General features: G+C 46.4%; 1 protein-coding gene across 5 annotated transcripts in view; it reads left to right on the top strand.

Moving 5' to 3' along the window:
- Positions 1–18224, top strand: part of KDM1B (lysine demethylase 1B) — a 122463-nt gene that overhangs the window by 31165 nt on the left and 73074 nt on the right. For 4 of the 5 annotated variants that reach the window (XM_033934580.1, XM_033934581.1, XM_033934583.1 and 1 more), the window contains 5 exons: positions 2020–2028; positions 2594–2632; positions 11221–11428; positions 11741–11925; positions 16907–17083. In XM_033934580.1, the coding sequence (XP_033790471.1) occupies positions 2020–2028; positions 2594–2632; positions 11221–11428; positions 11741–11925; positions 16907–17083 (618 nt within the window). The remainder of the gene's footprint in view (positions 1–2019; positions 2029–2593; positions 2633–11220; positions 11429–11740; positions 11926–16906; positions 17084–18224) is intronic. The other variant, XM_033934579.1, reaches the window with a different exon arrangement.

Below are 18224 nucleotides of genomic sequence, written 5' to 3'. Positions count from 1 at the left end.
CGTTAGATCCTTGAGTCCCGAGACCATCCTAGTGGCCATTCGCTGAACCGACTCAACCCTCAGCACATCCTTATGGTAATGTGACCTCCAGAATTGTACGCAATACTCCAGATGAGGCCTCACCATGGTTCTGTACAATGGCATTATGGCATTGGGCTGCCGACTAACAAAGCTTCTCCGGATACAAAAAAACAAATAGTAGCAACATTCCATGCTACCGTTCAGGGCAAGCAGTGGCTTCCCCCCATATCTGTTTCAATAGCAGACTGCAGACCTTTCCTCCAGGAACATGTTCAAACCTTTTTTTTTTTTTTTACCAGCTACATTAACCACTCTTACCACATCCTCTGGCAATGCGTTCCAGAGCTTAACTATTCTCTGAGTGAAATACTTTTTCTATCGGTTTTAAAATTATTTCCCCACAACCTCAAGTATCCTCTAGTCTTTGTAATTTTTGATGGAGTAAAAAATCGATCCACTTGTACCCATTCTACACTTCTCAGGGTTTTGTAAACATCAATCCTATCTCCATTCAGCTGTCTCTTTCCCAAGCTGAAGAGCCCTAACCTCTTTAGTCTTTCCTGATATGAGAGGAGTTCCTTTCCCTCTATCATCTTGATTGTTCTTTGAATCGTATGGCAGTGTACAGTGCTGCCAGTGGGTCGTAGATGGTCTTGCCAAGTTACTTCAGCATAATTATCAGGAAGCAACTTAAAGGACTAAAGAACATAAAATTTAAAATAGTGATTAATTGATAAAGACTGAGTATAGCTACTTGAATGGTGTATTTTTCAAAATTTTAAATAAAAAATCCACAATATATCCAAATTAAAAAAAATGATATAAAAATGTATTAGCATATTTTCTTATCTTCAGAACATTCCTACAATACAATTACATAATCATAGTACATCCTCTTTTTTTTTTTTTTTAATTCATAAGTCCAAAATGTCAAGCCATACATTTCAAAATATGTACAACAAACTCTTAACACTAACAGAAAAGAGAACTGCAGAAATCAGATGGGTTCAGATACATTGAGACCTGTAGGGTCTTGATACATTATCATACTCTTAGAAACATTAGCTATCAACTAATATGAGTAGTTTATGGTTTATATTTATTTAATATACCTCCCTTACTTAGGCAATAACAGGGCTGTTCACAATAAAAAAAATAAAAACAAAAATGTAAAATTAGAAAGGAATTACAAATCAAAAGTATGGTACTAGCAAAGGAAGAGAAAATAGGACTAATTTACTATAAAATGAGTGAGTAACTGACCTACACATTTCAGGGTAGCAGGTTTGTGATTCATGTGATAAACTGAAATTTGTGTTGCTACAGCTAGGAACATTAGCCACGGAAACAAAATGATAGCTGGCCCAAAGTTGAGTCTATGTCCTTTTAAAAGGCTTATGATTGAAAAAAAAACAAAAAAAAAACCAACCCTTGTAATTCTGATTTTGCTCACACTCAAAGTACTAGGTACTTTTGATCACTTAACCCAACCTTTGACATTGCTCTATTTGGCAGCCTGAATCCCTGGTAATAGTACAAGGTTATTGCTAGAGGGCTGAGGCAGCCATTTGGATTCATAGAACCACTAGGGCAAGAGCATCCAGGAATCTCTCGTGTCCCTCACCCCATGTAAGAGGGTCTGAAGGATGCCCAGTGCTCCCTAAGTGGAAAGGTAATGCCACCTTTGAGGTGACGTTATCTTTTCATAATATAGCTTGTGAAGTTAAATGCAAGCTACATTATTCATTTTGTATAACCATGAGCTGCTTTTGCATACATTTGTATGCTTAGTTTGCAACTCTTTATTTACACGTGTTGTGCTAAAATATCGTGCATGTAAGGGCAAATTACACAATTTTGACATCTGGACACACATTATTTGGCAAGTAAGCAGGCTTCATTCCCTTCATGCATGATATTAACTTTTGCTCTTATTTTCTTTTGAGATGATGGCTGTAACTTTATCCAAAGGCATCTTTCTGTCATTCTGATGAACAGGGATTAAAGGTTAGAGCCTCTTTTTCCAGCTACTTAGCCAATATATATACTGTTTGCAGATGGAAGTGCCATCAAAAAATAAATTCTTGGTTTTATTTAGATGTGTATGTTTCCAGCTAAATTGTTTACAAAGTATGAGTTTCATATATTGAACATGATGAAAATATGCTAATTTTTTTGCTCATAACTTCTGAACATATAAAATTATTCAGTTCAGATTGCCTTTATTATTTTATATTTATAATATTCCAAAGTTGGAAATATTCAAATCTTAGATATATCCATATGTGTTAAAAAAAAAAATCATGTTTATCCCTTGAGCCTATATTATAGGAAGTCTCCCACAAAAAGACTCCATCAGCACAGTGCAGTTTCAGAAGGAAAACAGGAATAAATGACCACTAAGAGCAAATCCGAGTTATACTACAATAGTTTGAAGCTGCCCCAATCTGAGTGAGACGTGGCTTTGTGTATGTTTTTTGGTTTTTTGTTATAAATCACTGTAAAGTAAGCTCTCATTTGTATTATATTTTAGAATGGCTTCTGACAGTACTGCTTTTCTCTTGGGTTTTAGAATGAGGGCCCTGACCAGTGCTCCCTGCCTGAGGATATGGTATGTAATGCAGCTGTTTTCCTGAATTGTTCTTGAATTCACCTCCACTGTCTCTTGAGAGGTGAATCCTTTTGCTTTTCTTCTGCAGTTGTGGCTGTAGCACACATGTACATACGGAATCTCGCACCTGTCCCTCTGTCAACCTTCTAAAGAAGGGATTATTTGAAAGCATCATGGACTTTTGAAATCTGTGTGAAAATCAGTTTTTAAACTGATGTTCACTTTTACAAAACCAAGGAATTTAACAATAAAAATCTGTTTTAAACTAGGGCTGCATATTTAACAAGTTAATAATGTGATTAATGTATTAAAATTTAACTCACTCGCTGGTCAGGTCCGCTGCCTCCCCAGGTCTGCATCTGTCTACCCCTGTCTTCCCATCACCATCCTGCATTGTTCCAGTTCCCTTTTTTTCTCTCCTTCCTGGCTACTGGCTGTTCTGCCAGGTCTGCATGACAGCAAAAGTAAACAGAAGATAGGTGTGTACCACTGCTGACTGTGCTAGTTCTAGAAACAGGAAGTTACATCAAAGCTGAGGTAACTTTTTCAGTATCTGTGATTGGCAGAGTCAGCTATGGCACACACAGGTAGTGTCCTCATACCTGCCTTCTTTTTTCTGTTGCCGCCACTGCTTTGAGACGCAATGGGCCTGGTGGAGGAGCCAGTCAAGTGAGTAAGCCAGCAGGAGGGGAAGAGCAAAGGGAGACAGACAAAGCAATGCAGAATGGTGACGATGATACAGTTTGGGAGGGGCAAGACAGGGTAATGCTGAATGGTGTGGGGAAGAGAGACAGAGAAGATAGGCCAATGCTGCATGATTGTGGAGAAAGGGGGAGATACAGAGATGGGTGATTCTGGACGATGTGGGAAAGGAGAAAGGGGGATGGATGATGGGTGAAAGGAGAGAGTGGTGTGATACTGGATGGTAGAGGTATGGGGAGAAGAGAGATGGAACATTACTGGATAGTATGGGAGAGAGACAGGGGTGGTCATGGATGTGGTGGGGGGAGAGAGAGACAAAAAGTAGAGGTCCTTTTTGGTTGGAGGGAAAGAACCTCTCACACAGTCAGGATTACTATAGAAGTGTACCAGAAAATAAAACAATCTATTGCCCAGTTTATGTGATTAATCTTGTGATTAATAATTTGAATTGCAATTAATCAAGCATTACAATTTTTAGCTGATATGGAGCCCTTGTTTAAACCAATAAGAGAAACCTAAATGCCATATATACTCGAATATAAATCAATCTGAGTATAAGACGAGGTACCCCTTTTCCTCAAAAGAGGAGGAAACAAGGTTTACTCAAATATAAGACAGGGTGGGGGGGAGGGTTAATAGTTATGTGCCCTGCCAGGATCTGTGCCCTGCCCTCTCTCTCTCCCTCCTTTCCCTGCCAGACTCTCCACCCTATCCCCCCTCACTCCCTGCTAGGCTCTGTACCCAGCCTCCCTCCCTGCCCTGTCCCCCCTCTCTCCCAATGTCCTGCAGGCCTCCACTGGGCCTGCCGTATGACCTGCTGAGCCAGAACAGGAGAGATCCCTCCTGTCCTGATTGACTGTCAGGTTTTTTACCTGCCTACACCTACATAATCTTTCTGAGAGGTCCAGCGGTGTACCAGGCAGGAGCGAGCTTTCGGCGCTCCTGCCAGGTGCTGAGCCTCTTCCTGAATGGCAGCCTCGAGTTCTCGCGGCGCAGTGTACCAAGCAAGCTTTTGTGCTCCTGCCCGGTGCTGAGCTGCTCTCTGAATGGCTGCCCTGAGTTCTCGCAGGACTCATGAGAATTTGTGGCAGCCATTCAGCGAGTGGCTCAGCACTGGGCAGGAGCGCAGAAAGCTCACTTCTGCCTGGTATACCATTGGACTACCAGGGATTCAAAAAGGTATGTGGGGGGGGGGAGGGAGGAGGGAAGAAGACAAAAATTGGCAGTTGGCTGGGACAGAAGATGGGAGGGATCTCTCCTTTATCCCAGGACAAGCAGGCATGATATTCTCACATGTGGGTGACGTCATCTACGGAGCCCCGGCGCGGACAGCTTTTCAAGCAAACTTGATAGAGTTTCAAGTTTGCACACTGCACCACGCATGTGCATGCCTTCTCGCCCACTAGAGGGCGCATCCCACCTCGTGGTCCTCAGTTCAAATTTTTCCGCGGAGCAAGAAAGCCCTGTGGATCTGAGCTCCAGTGTTTTTGCCTTCTAGCTGCCGCGTTTAGTTTGTTTTCCCTTCGAATTAGTTCGCGGTGCTGTTTTTCTTTTCGGTTCTTTAAAAAAAAAAAAAAAAAAGTCTTTCGTTTTTCCTCGGACTCCGGGGGCTCCCGGAATCCGTGGCCGCGGGACGTCGGTACGTTCCCGGCCTTCTTCTTTTTCTTCGTGGATGTCCCGTCCTGTTACGGGATTCAAAAAGTGCAGCCGGTGTGAGAGGTTGCTTTCCATCACTGACCCTCACCGGTGGTGCATTGTCTGTCTTGGGCCCGAACATCCGACAGACTCGTGTGATCGCTGTGCTACCTTCCAAAACAGGGCCCTCCGTCGCCGAAAGGCCAGAATGGCGGAATTGTTCGCCGTCGACGCGCCGCCTAAGGCCTCGACGTCGGCCTCGGCTTCGGCCCCGGCCTTGACCTCGGCCTCGGCGTCCTCGGGGGCCTCGGCCTCGCCTCGGCCCTCTTCCTCGAAGGCGTCGTCAGTGAAGCAAGCTTCGGGTAAGTCCTCTGTTCCATCCCCTTCAGCAAAGAAGCCATCCTCGAGTCAGGCCAAGGCGGGTGGGTCGACCCCGGCCCCGCATCGGACCTCGACTCCGCACACCCCGAGGGAATACTCGAGACCGAGGTCGCCCTCCAGGGAGTGTGCCCCGGACTCGGAACTCCCCACCTTCGTGGGGATTCCGGCCTTCCAGGATCTCCTCCGAGCTCTGATCTCCTCGGAACTGTCGGGAGCCCTGGAAGTGTTGCAGCGTGCTGCGGTTCCGGCGGCCTCGACCTCGGCCTGGACGCCTTCGGTCTCGGAGGCCCCGGCCTCGGCTCCCTCGGGAGCCCCGGCCTCGGCGACCTCGGTCTCGGGTACTGTGGCCCCGTTCACCTCGGTCTCGGCCCCGCCCCGGACCTCGACCTCGGGGGAACCCCCTGAGCGGAGTGTAAGGCCCAAAGAAAAGTTGCGCAGAGTGCGCCGTCTTTCCTCCTCTTCCTCCGGGTCTTCCAGACACGCCTCGCCCTCGACGCGACCTCAGACGGGGCGTCGATCGAGGAAGTCTAAGCGGCCCCAAGGCTCGCCTCGGCGCGACCGTTCCTCGTCGTTCGGGGGCGAGGCGCTGCAGGTGTCGGAGTTGCGCCTCGACAACCCGAGGCTCCTCCGCTCACCCCGTGGGAAGTCTTCCCGGGCCGCCTCGCCGAGGAAACGGGAGAGTGTCCCACGAACCCCGGGGTCCTCACCCAAGGGTTCTGCGAGGAGGATAACCTCCCCTTCCCCCTCGAGGGCCCTCGAGAGGGGATCTTGGGATTCGGGATCGGTTAGGGATCCTCATTATTCCCATGAGGCCTCCCCCCTCTCCTCGGTGGGGCGGTCGAGAACCCCCTCTCCCCAGGCTAGGCCGTCCTCATTTTCATCCTTCGTTCAGGACATGGCCCAAGCCCTGGGGATTGACCTGATGGTAGGCTCTCGGTATTCCAAAGAATTTTTGGAGGAACAGGACCTCCCCACTCTTCCTAGGGAGGTGCCTAGACTCCCTCTCAACAGTGTCCTTCTGCAAACCTGGCTGAAGAACTTGTCAAACCCTCTTACAGTCACGTCTGTGCCTTCAAAAATGGAATCGAAGTATAGGACGATTCCCCCTAAAGGGTTCGATAAGGCGCAGCTCTCACACCAGTCTCTTCTGGTGGAGTCTGCTCTTAAAAAATCACAGCCCTCACGGGTTTCTGCGGCGGTTCCACCAGGCAGGGAGGGGCGGACCCTGGACAAGTTTGGCCGTCGCCTCTATTCAAATTCCCTGATGGCCACCAGGGTTCTAAATTACGCCTTCACCTTTTCCTCCTATTTGCGTGGTATGGTGAAGGACCTTCCGCAATATCGAAACTCCTTACCGGACTCCCAAAGAGCAGGATTCGACAAGTTTATGTCCAACCTGTCTCAATTGCGGCTGTACCTATTCCATGCAGTGTACGACGCCTTTGAGCTGGTTTCGAGGGTGTCGGCCCTCGCGGTGGCCATGCGCCGCTTGGCCTGGCTTCGCACCCTCGACATGGACCCAAACCTGCAGGAACGCCTGGCAGACTTGCCTTGTGTGGGGTCCGAGTTATTCGACGAGTCATTGGATGCGGCGACCAAACGCTTGTCGGAACAGGAGCGCTCTCTAGCATCCCTGGTCCGCCCCAAACCTAGGCCCCCGCCGCAGAAACCCTTTCGGCCTCCGCCGCGCCGATACCCTCAGAAGTCGACCCCGGCCTTCTCGAGACCGCCTCCGAGACGTCCGTCTCAGCGAGGCAGAGGGGGACAAACCCAAGCCCCGGCGCAGGGCCCTTCTAAGCCAGCGCCTTCCTTTTGACGGGCTGAGCGGACGGGGCGGGTTCCCCTCCGCACTTTCACAGGAACCCCTTCCTATCGGGGGCTGTCTTCGGTCCTTCCGGGAGGCATGGACCGGGATTACCTCAGACGCTTGGGTGCTCCGGATCGTCTCCGAGGGCTACTCGCTCAACTTTGTGTCCTCGCCGCCGGACAGTCCCCCAAGTTTAGTCCCCTGCAACCGTTCGCAGCTACCGACCCTTATAACCGAAGCCAAAGCCCTCTTGAAGCTTCGGGCGGTCGAGCCGGTCCCCAAGGACCAGTGGGGTACGGGGTTTTACTCCCGCTACTTTTTGGTCCCAAAAAAGACCGGGGACCTGCGCCCCATACTGGACCTCAGGAAGCTCAACAAATTCCTGGCCCGGGAGAAGTTTCGAATGCTATCTCTCCCGGTTCTGTATCCCCTCTTGGAGGAAGGGGACTGGATGTGCTCCCTCGACCTGAAGGAAGCATACACCCATGTTCCGGTGCACCCCGCCTGTCGAAGATTCTTACGATTCCAGGTGGGGGACCTCCACCTCCAGTACAGAGTACCGCCCTTCGGCCTGGCCGCGTCCCCACGAGTATTCACGAAGTGCATGGTGGTGGTTGCAGCAGCCCTCAGGTCACGTGGACTCCACGTGTTCCCTTACCTGGACGATTGGCTCATCAAAGCCCCGACCAGGGAGGGGGTTATCTCAGCGACCCGACAGTCTATTACCTTCCTGCAAACTCTCGGGTTCGAGATAAACTTTCCAAAGTCTCAGTTGAGGCCGTCGCAGTCTCTTCAATTCATAGGTGCGGTGCTGGACACGGTGCGCCTACGCTCCTACCTGCCGACCCAGCGGTTGGAAGCCTTGGTACGGATGAGCCACCAGGTCTCTCAACTGTCGAAGGTGTCGGCCAAGCGCATGATGATGCTGCTGGGCCATATGGCCTCGACGGTACATGTCACGCCGTTTGCGAGGCTACATCTGAGGATCCCTCAGTGGACCCTCGCATCCCAGTGGCGTCAGGAGTGCGACCCGGTGTCTCGCCTCATTTCGGTGACTCTGCTTTTGCGGAAATCGCTACGTTGGTGGACAGACTCTTCAAATCTGTCCATGGGGCTACTGTTCCGCACTCCGCCTTTTCACAAGGTCCTGACCACGGACTCCTCCGAGTACGCGTGGGGAGCCCATCTCGACGGTCTTCGCACGCAGGGCCTGTGGTCGGCAGAAGACCGTCAGTGTCATATCAACGTGCTAGAGCTGCGGGCCATCTCCCTAGCACTTCGAGCCTTCGTTCACATATTGCAGGACCAAGGGGTCCTCGTCCGCACGGACAATCAGGTGGCAATGTATTATGTGAACAAGCAGGGAGGAACGGGGTCATGGCCCCTCTGCTCCGAAGCTCTTCGCCTCTGGGAGTGGGCGGCCTCCCGGAACATCTTCCTCCGGGCGGTCTACATCCAAGGAGAACGGAATTGCCTGGCGGACAAACTCAGTCGACTTCTGCAACCGCACGAGTGGACTCTACACTCAGCAGTTCTACGCGAGGTTTTCGCTCGCTGGGGAACGCCACAGGTGGATCTGTTTGCCTCTCCGGAGACACACAAACTACCACTATATTGTTCTCGGATGTACTCGCAGGACCGTCTGGAAGCGGATGCCTTCCTACTCGACTGGGAAGGGAGGTTCCTGTATGCATTCCCTCCGTTCCCTCTGATCATGCGAACGTTGGTACACCTAAAATCGTCCACGGCCACGATGATTCTCATAGCACCTCGGTGGCCGCGTCAGCACTGGTTCTCCCTGCTGCTCCAGCTCAGTGCCAGGGAGCCTCTTCCCCTGCCTGTCTCTCCTTCTCTGCTGTCTCAGAGTCAAGGATCCATGTTACATCCCAATCTGCAGTCATTGCACCTGACAGCCTGGTTTCTTGTTCCCTGACTCCTCCGGACCTGTCTCAATCGGTGAAGGAGGTGTTGGAAGCCTCCCGCAAGATCTCGACGAGGCTTTGCTATGCGCAGAAATGGACCAGGTTTTCCACCTGGTGTTCGTCTTTTCACCTGGATCCGGTATCAGTTCCGGTATCCTCGGTCTTAGAATATTTATTTCATTTGTCGCGCTCCGGCTTGAAAACCACTTCGGTGCGGGTTCATCTCAGTGCGATTTCTGCTTTCCACCAACCTCTGGAGGGACGCCCTCTGTCACTCCACCCCTTGGTGACACGCTTCATGAAAGGGTTAATCAGGGTTTGCCCCCCTCTTAAGCCTCCGTCTGTCGTGTGGAACTTGAATGTAGTTCTGGCTCAACTGATGAAACCCCCTTTTGAGCCACTCAACAAGTCCCTCTTGAAATTTCTGACTTGGAAGGCGGTGTTTCTGATCGCCCTCACCTCCGCCAGGCGGATTGGGGAGTTGCAAGCCTTGGTTGCGGACCCTCCTTTCACTGTCTTTCATCACGACAAGGTGGTTCTCCGCACCCATCCTAAGTTTTTACCTAAAGTTGTTTCTGACTTCCACCTCAATCAGTCCATTGTCCTTCCTGTGTTCTTCCCGAAGCCCCACTCCCATCCGGGCGAGACGGCGCTTCACACGCTTGACTGTAAGAGGGCGTTGGCATATTATCTTCAACGCACCAGGTCTCATCGGAAGGTCCCTCAATTGTTTTTGTCCTTCGATCCCAATCGATTAGGGCATCCAGTTTCCAAGCGCACTCTGTCTAACTGGTTGGCCGCTTGCATTTCCTTTTGCTACGCTCAGGCTGGCCTTCCTCCCCCGGGTCGAGTCACGGGGCACAAGGTCCGAGCAATGGCAGCTTCGATAGCCTTTCTCCGATCCACTCCAATGGAGGAAATATGTAAGGCTGCCACTTGGTCTTCGGTTCATACATTCACCTCTCATTACTGTCTGGACACCTTGTCCAGAAACGACGGCCGGTTTGGCCAGTCGGTGTTACGTAACCTGTTTTCATAATTTGCCATCCTCCCACCTACCCTTTTTTGGTTGGCTTGGAGGTCACCCACATGTGAGAATATCATGCCTGCTTGTCCTGGGATAAAGCACAGTTACTTACCGTAACAGGTGTTATCCAGGGACAGCAGGCATATATTCTCACAACCCGCCCGCCTCCCCGGGGATGGCTTCCTTGCTAGTTATGGAACTGAGGACCACGAGGTGGGATGCGCCCTCTAGTGGGCGAGAAGGCATGCACATGCGTGGTGCAGTGTGCAAACTTGAAACTCTATCAAGTTTGCTTGAAAAGCTGTCCGCGCCGGGGCTCCGTAGATGACGTCACCCACATGTGAGAATATATGCCTGCTGTCCCTGGATAACACCTGTTACGGTAAGTAACTGTGCTATCTCGGCCCACCCCACCAGGCCATATGGCAGGCCTGGCAGAGGCCTGCAACAAGTCCGGGAGGGGGCAGGTGGGTGATGACCCAAATTTAAGACGAGACTCCCATTTTTGGCCTTTTTTTGACCCAAAATTCTTGTCTTATATTTGAGTATATATGGTATATGGTTGCTTGTAATGGCAAGTTAATGAGAATTATTTGTAGCCTTCATAAAGTGGAGATCCATTTTATGGTTCCAAGGTTTGCATTGTCCAAGGTTTGTTTGTTTCCTGTTCTTGAGATAGTGGATATAGCAAATAGGAGCTAGGATTAAATTTTACTTTTGCAGCCTTCTGTTCTTCACTTTCCAGTCTTAGATTTCATTTATTAAATATGCTTCACCCGAAGTAGTATTGATAAACACCTGCATGTCGCATGCTAATCTAGAATTTTAGCTGAATCACTTGAAACCCATAATATTTTACTCTTATACTTATATTTGTAGTCTACTTACTGCAAGATAATCAGTTATAAATTCAAATCTTACCATGTGAGGCATGGAGAGCATTCCTAACAATTTCTTAATCTATTTAGCAGACATAAGGAAGAATATAGTACTATATCATTGTATCCTTTAGTATCTAAATCGCAACAAAATAATTGTCTTTCTTGTTCCCCTTTCTCCTTGTTTATGTGCCTTTTTTTCCTCCTCCAATGCTCCTCTGTGCTCCCTACCCAAGAGAGTATGTGAAGTCTCAGACCATCGGTGGTATTCGATGCTTATCTTGCCTCCTTTGCTGAAGGACAGTCCCGCAGCTCCCTTGTTGTCAGCATACTATCCAGATTGCGTAGGCATGAGCCCGTCCTGTACCAGTACAAACCGCTTCCTGTTTGAACCTAGCCTCGGAAAGCTAGAGCACTACAAAGGTGTTATATCCAGCCCAGTGGGTAAGAACTATGTGCAGAATTCTGTCGAGGGACACTATTTTCAGTGGTGGTATCAATTAATGGTTACATGTGCCTTTATTATTTGTATGGGGTTTGTAACACTTTCACTATAAGTTCTGGAATTGAGGAGTCCTTATTTAACCAGCATGAAGGTGATACTTTCATTCAAAAATGATAATGGGAGAATAAATGTTTTAACACATGAAGGCAGGGAAGTAATTGAAAGGAAGTCTACATACTTTAAAGGCACCTTGAACAGAAGAGATGTTTTTATGAAATCCCAACATGTGAAAATAATGCAGTGTTTTTCAGTTGCAGGAATGAACCGGTACTTCCAGCCCTTCTACCAGCCCAATGAGTGTGGAAAAGCACTATGTGTGAGGCCAGATGTGATGGAACTGGATGAACTCTATGAGTTCCCAGAGTATTCTCGAGACCCTACCATGTACCTGGCCATGAGGAATCTCATTCTAGCTCTATGGTACAAAAACTGCAAAGTAAGAGGAGCCCTCTAGATCTAACCTATAAGTTGATGCCTTTCATCTGACAGTCAGAAAAGTAATTAAAAAATTACTCCTTCAAGTTTTTCTCTTATATGGTAAAATTACCTTGACTAAGATTTACAACCTCCTGTGCACTTATAAGATTTGGCGGGATATCAAATTTTAATAAACACAAACAAATTAGAAGACCACAATATTAATTTGAACTGCTAATAGATACCCAAATTATACAGTGTTAAAACTCAAACATGTTAATAAAAGAAGGGAATAAAATAGTGCACCTCAAAGAGAGACAACCAAAACCACACCCATAGAGACATACCAGCAACCAGGATGTACCTAAGCTATCAAAGTCATCCATAAAATAGCAGATAATCAATCCTTGACGTCAACCTGAAGTTTCTAGAAAGCATCCATACTTTTGAACTTATATTTTTATTTTATTTATTGGGATTTATTAAGAACCTTTATGAAAAGATTCTCACAAGGAGTGAACTGTAGATAAGTTTGATAAAAACTTACAACGTAATACTCATGCTGTTTGTAGACTATGAAGAAATTTTTTTAATAAGCAACCAAGGGGACAAGTGCAGTTCAGAGATACAGACAGGACAAGATGGGTAATGCAGAGTCATTGGGATGAATAGATGAGTGGCTAAATGGAAAGTAAATAGTATATGTGGTTATCTCTTTGTTTAATTTTCTTAAGAAAACCAGGACTATAAGTTGACCATATGCAGTGGGGTAAAACTATGACCTATTCAGCTTGTAACTAAAATATAGAGCTAGCTAGTGACTTTGCCCACAGCTTGACTGGTTATGTTTCCGTAATCTTAGCAGCTATGTCTGTTGCAATGTGGGTAGCATGTACGCCACAAACATTTGCAGCAAGAGCACTCACATCTGCTCTGGTCTCTTTGGACCCACAATCAGATTTTAAGGAGTACAATAGAGGAATCTGTAATCCTCAGATGGCATAAATAGCAGTCAAGAGAGTAGAATAAACAGAACTGTTGAAGGGCATTTTGTGGTGAGATTATTATTGAATAAAAGTTTTTATTTCATCGATTCGTGCATTCTGTACTCTTGACTGCCAATCTAAGTTTAATAAACATAAACATTTCCTCCCTCATTGTTAGCACCTCTGGTTTCTTGCATTTGCCTGTATTTTCTAAATCCTCTTGGCCACTTGTCTCGCAGTAGCTGGTTGGTGGCATAGGCCGATGTAGCAAACACAGCAACCACACTCCTGTTTCTAGGGAGGAGAGAAGGGTAAACATCAGATGAGTTCTTCGGAGCAAAGTTTTTTCACTGTCCACTCAATACTCTAGAAGCCAGGGTGCGGCATGTCCAGAACTGCTCTGTTGATAGGTCTAATGTTGTTTTATAATGAAGACAAAACCCTTTACAAAATGCTGTTGGCAGTTTTTAGGTCATTATGGAGGTAATTCCAAAAGGGTCACTGAAAGTTAAATATCAGTGCTGATTCTATAACATCCATATCTCTTCTAGATCCAAGCCTCTCTGCAGTTGTGTGTTATGAATTTTGCAGTCTCAAATTCAAATTGACTAGTTATAAGTCTAACTGCTAATTAGCCCCACTTGGCACCAGTTTTAGCCAATAATTGGTAGTTAATGCTAATTAGCATTAATTATTATATTAAGTTATGTGAGTAACTGACAGTGGCTTAGGAGAATATTCTCAAATGTTTGCGGTAAAATCAGACAGGTCGATGTTGCGTTTGCTACTGTAATGATTTTTAAAACTCGAGTCATTCTTAAAAACTGCGCATGCAAATAAGGTTCACAGAGGGTAGCTAAATATGCATTTGCCCATCACTGGTGATAGCAATCGGCATGTGTGCAAAATAAACGCACAAATTAAAAAAACAAACCCAAATCAAAGATCGGCAGGAGGAATGCCCACTCCCGCCACCAAAGTCAAGTGACACCCCCCCACTCAGCAGTGGAAGAGATGCCCACTCCCTCCCCCTCGACACCCCCTTCCCCCGGCAGCGGGAGAGATGCCCACTTCTTCTCCCCTCCTGAGATGACCCTCGGCACCCCCTTACCTTGTTTACGAAGGCTGAACATAAGAACATAAGAACATAAGCAGTGCCTCCGCCGGGTCAGACCATAGGTCCATCCTGCCCAGCAGTCCACTCCCGCGGCGGCCCAAACAGGTCACGACCTGTCTGAATCCCCGGAAGGGGCCCCCTTGCCACCTTGGTTTCCCATCGAAGTCCTATCTTCCCATCTAAGTCCTAACCCTCCGGTCTTGCACATGCACGACCTGGTTGGGTTTCTGTACTCATTTCCTGGATACCTCTCTCAGTATCCCACGATCCCTTTATCCTTCAGGAATCCGTCCAATCCCTGTTTGAATCCCTGTATCGTACTCTGCCTGATCACTTCCTCCGGTAGTGCATTCCAAGCGTCCACGCCCTTTGGGTGAAAAAAAACTTCCTTGCATTTGTTTTGAACCTATCTCCCTTCAGTTTCTCCAAATGCCCCCTCGTACCTGTTGTCCCCTTCAGTCTGAAGAACCTGTCCCTATCCACCCTCTCTATGCCCCTCATGATCTTGAAGGTCTCTATCATATCTCCCCTGAGCCTCCTTTTTTCCAGAGAGAAGAGCCCCAGCCTATCCAACCTCTCGGCGTATGGGCAGTGTTCCAGCCCTCTTACCAGTTTTGTTGCTCTACTTTGGACTCTCTCAAGTACCGCCATGTCCTTCTTGAGGTACGGCGACCAATACTGAACGCAGTATTCCAGATGTGGACACACCATCGCTCGATACAATGGCATGATGACTTCCCGCGTCCTGGTTGTTATGCCCCTCTTTATGATGCCCAGCATCCTGTTGGCTTTTTTCGAGGCTGCTGCGCACTGTGCAGATGGCTTCAGTGATGCATCCACCAGTACACCCAAGTCTCTCTCAAGTCTGCTGTCTCCCAACAATGCCCCCCCAATTTGAAGTTGAACAACGGGTTCTTTTTCCCTATATGCATGACCTTGCATTTTTCCACGTTAAAGCGCATTTGCCATTTGTTTGCCCAGTCTTCCAGCTTATCCAGGTCCCTTTGCAGGTCCTCACACTCCTCCCTGGACCTAACTTTGCCGCACAGTTTGGTATCATCTGCAAATTTTATAACCTCGCACTTTGCCTCCTTTTCCAACCAGCAGGCCCGCCTCTTCAAAATGGTGGATTTTTCCCTCCCCAGTGAATCCTGGGATTCACTGGGGAGGGACCTAAGGCTCTGATTGGCCCAGGTTGCTTATCCAAATAGAAAACTGATTATACTGTGTTTTAAGTTGGAAAAGTTGACTGCAATCAGACGTAATACTTTAAGTGGGTGAAAATCTGGAGTTCTGTGCATAATTTTGATTCATACCTTCTTTTGAAGGTTGTGCCTGCTAACTTTGTTTAATGGTGTGTGCCTTTTCCCCCTCCTCTTTCCTCTTTGTTTTATATTTGTACTTAAATATAAATATTGTTCTAGTAGGTTGGCTCTTGAGAACTGTATATGTTATATGTTGGATTATTGCTTGCAGTGCGTGCTTATTGTATTCTTCTGATTTTCTTAATAAAAGCCTCTTGTTTAAATGCATGTCCAAATTTGTAAGTTTATAGAATTAGGAAAGGGAAATTCTGAAAGAGGTGCCTAAATATTGAGAGAGACATGGGGGAAGCCACTGCTTGCCCCGGATCGGTAGCATGGAATGTTACTACTCTTTGGGTTTTGGCCGGGTACTAGTGACCTGGATTGGCCACTGTGAGAACGGGCTACTGAGCTTGATGGACCATTGCTCTGACCCAGTAAGGCTATTCTTATGTTCTTATGTAAGTGCCTAAAGTTGGGTGGTTAACTTAATGCTGGCTGTTGCAAGCCACAGTAGAGGTTTCTACCAGTGTGGCAAATGCTCTGACACTGGTAGAATTCCTATGAGTGTCTGAGCATTTATCATGCCGACTTTGTAAAAGGCACCCTTAATTAGTAAATTGACTTCAATAAGCTTTCTGTTACATCTACACAGGAGGCCGTACATTATGTTGGGTGATCAATCCCCAGCTGTGAACCGGCTTTGCAGAAGTGTGTCACTCACAGGTTTCCGTACCTCCCTCATTCCCAGTGGAGTGTACTACCACCTTCAGTTTGTTCCAAAGCAATTGATCTCCACTGGAATAGAATACAAAGGAGGAGGGGTAGGGGGGCTTCCTGCAAACATCATAGATATCTGTTCTGCTCTACAACTTATAAAAAGCAGAGCACTTATTAACAAACATGTATAATATAGCAGCAATAGTGAACCAACCTGCACCTCCTTTATGGTCATCATTTCCCCCTCCCTGCCCCCCTCCTGTTAGGACTGCTCAGTATGAATCTACCAAGCAATCTGCTTTTCTTTTTCCTAGCATCATCCCTTTGGAACTCATTACCCAGAGACCTCCGTATCTAGCCCTTATATATTAAGTTTAGAACAGCTTTGAAAACACATTTTCATAATATGGCTTATCCATGTTTGGGGTACTTTCTGTTTTGGAATCCTGAGACCCCACCACTTGTCTTTTTTATCCTACCTTGTGCTGTCCTGATCTCCTTTTAAAGAAATGTTGGAATTCTTTATTTTCTTATGTCTAAAAAAATGTTATTTTGAACTTCCTTGATGTTTTGTACATCATGTTTAATAAACCATAAACAAGTTATTTCTAAATTAATAACAAAGTTATTTGACTGGAAAAATCCAATAAGTCAAATGTGTTTTCACTTATAATTGTGTCTCAGGTCTCTGTGATAGAGATGAGTCTTGACTCGAACTCATGCTGAATAGTAGTCCTATGCTGTAACCACTAGGCAATCGCACTTCTCTATAACCGTCTTCTTCAAACATGTCAATTTACCTGGTAATTGTAGAACATTGTATTATATCTAGATAGAGTTCCAATTTATTTCATTTTTGTTCTCTACATGCAGGAAGCTCTTACCCCTCAGGCATGTGCTCATCACATAATGGTACGAGGGCTGGTGCGCATCCGCTGTGTGCAAGAGGTGGAGAAGATACTGCACTTCATGACCAGAAAAGGACTAGTCAACACAGGAATTCTGTCTGCCCGCTCTGGCCAGCATTTCCTCCCAAAAGAGTATCACAATGTGCGTAGTCATGGGCCTCCATAATATTATTAAGAAATAAAACTTGAACTTCTGTATTTTTTAGAGCATTTAAGAAGGACTATACTGAGGGGCACTTGTGTACTGAAATATAAGCTTAGAGGGTAATTTAATTAATTTTCTGTGTTTGAAACAGTGTTTATTGATACACATAGAAACATAGAAGATGACGGCAGATAAGGACCATAGCCCATCAGGTCTGCCACTCTACTGACCCACCCCCAAGTCTACTATTCTAGGGATCCCACTCCTAGTGACAGGTTCCCTTGGCTTAACCCTCTAAGGGATCCCACATGGGCATCCCATTTGCTCTTAAATTCTTGCACGCTGTTTGCCTCGATCACCTGCACCGGGAGCTCGTTCCAAGGATCAACCACTCTCTCGGTGAAGAAATATTTCCTGGTGTCGCCATGAAATTTCCCGCCCCTGAGTTTATAAATAGCTGAGGTTATTTATTTAATTTAATTTATTTATTTAAGCATTTATATACCACTTATAGCCTAAGTGGTTTATATTCAGGTACTCGAGCATTTTTTCTTATCTGTCCTGAAGGGCTCACACACTATCTAATGTACCTGGGGCAATGAGGGATTAAGTGACTTGCCCAAGGTCACAAGGAACAGTCCAGGGTGCTGAGGCTGTAGCTCTAATCACTCTGCCAGACACAGATCCAAATTCTCTCTGTATCAAATTATCCCATTAACATTAACATAATATTAACATAAATATTAACATTAACATAATAATTAACATAAATATTAACAATTAATGTTAATAATTAATATTAACATTAACATAATAATTAATAATTAATATTAACATTAACATAATAATTAACATAAATATTAACATATTTTGGATAAATACATGTGATACTTACGGCCTCTTTTACAAAGCCGCGCTAGCGGCTGCTCTGTGCTAATGGCCCTGAAGCCCATAGAGATTTAAAGGGCTTCGAGGGACCGTTGTAAAAGAAGCTGTTAGACTCTAATTTTGTAACAGATAAATATGTGAGGAGCCCAGCAAGTCTCCTGTTTTATAAAAAATGTAGAAAATAAGCTCCAAGATCTATAAGACTGGTGTGCAAATGCTGATGTACATTACTTATAAGTGCTCTTGAGTG

This window comes from Geotrypetes seraphini, chromosome 2 (assembly GCF_902459505.1).
Source record: "Geotrypetes seraphini chromosome 2, aGeoSer1.1, whole genome shotgun sequence".
Classification (NCBI taxonomy): Eukaryota; Metazoa; Chordata; class Amphibia; order Gymnophiona; family Dermophiidae; genus Geotrypetes; species Geotrypetes seraphini.
Note: the sequence above shows the minus strand (reverse complement) of the source record. Positions and strands in the feature narration are given on the sequence as shown.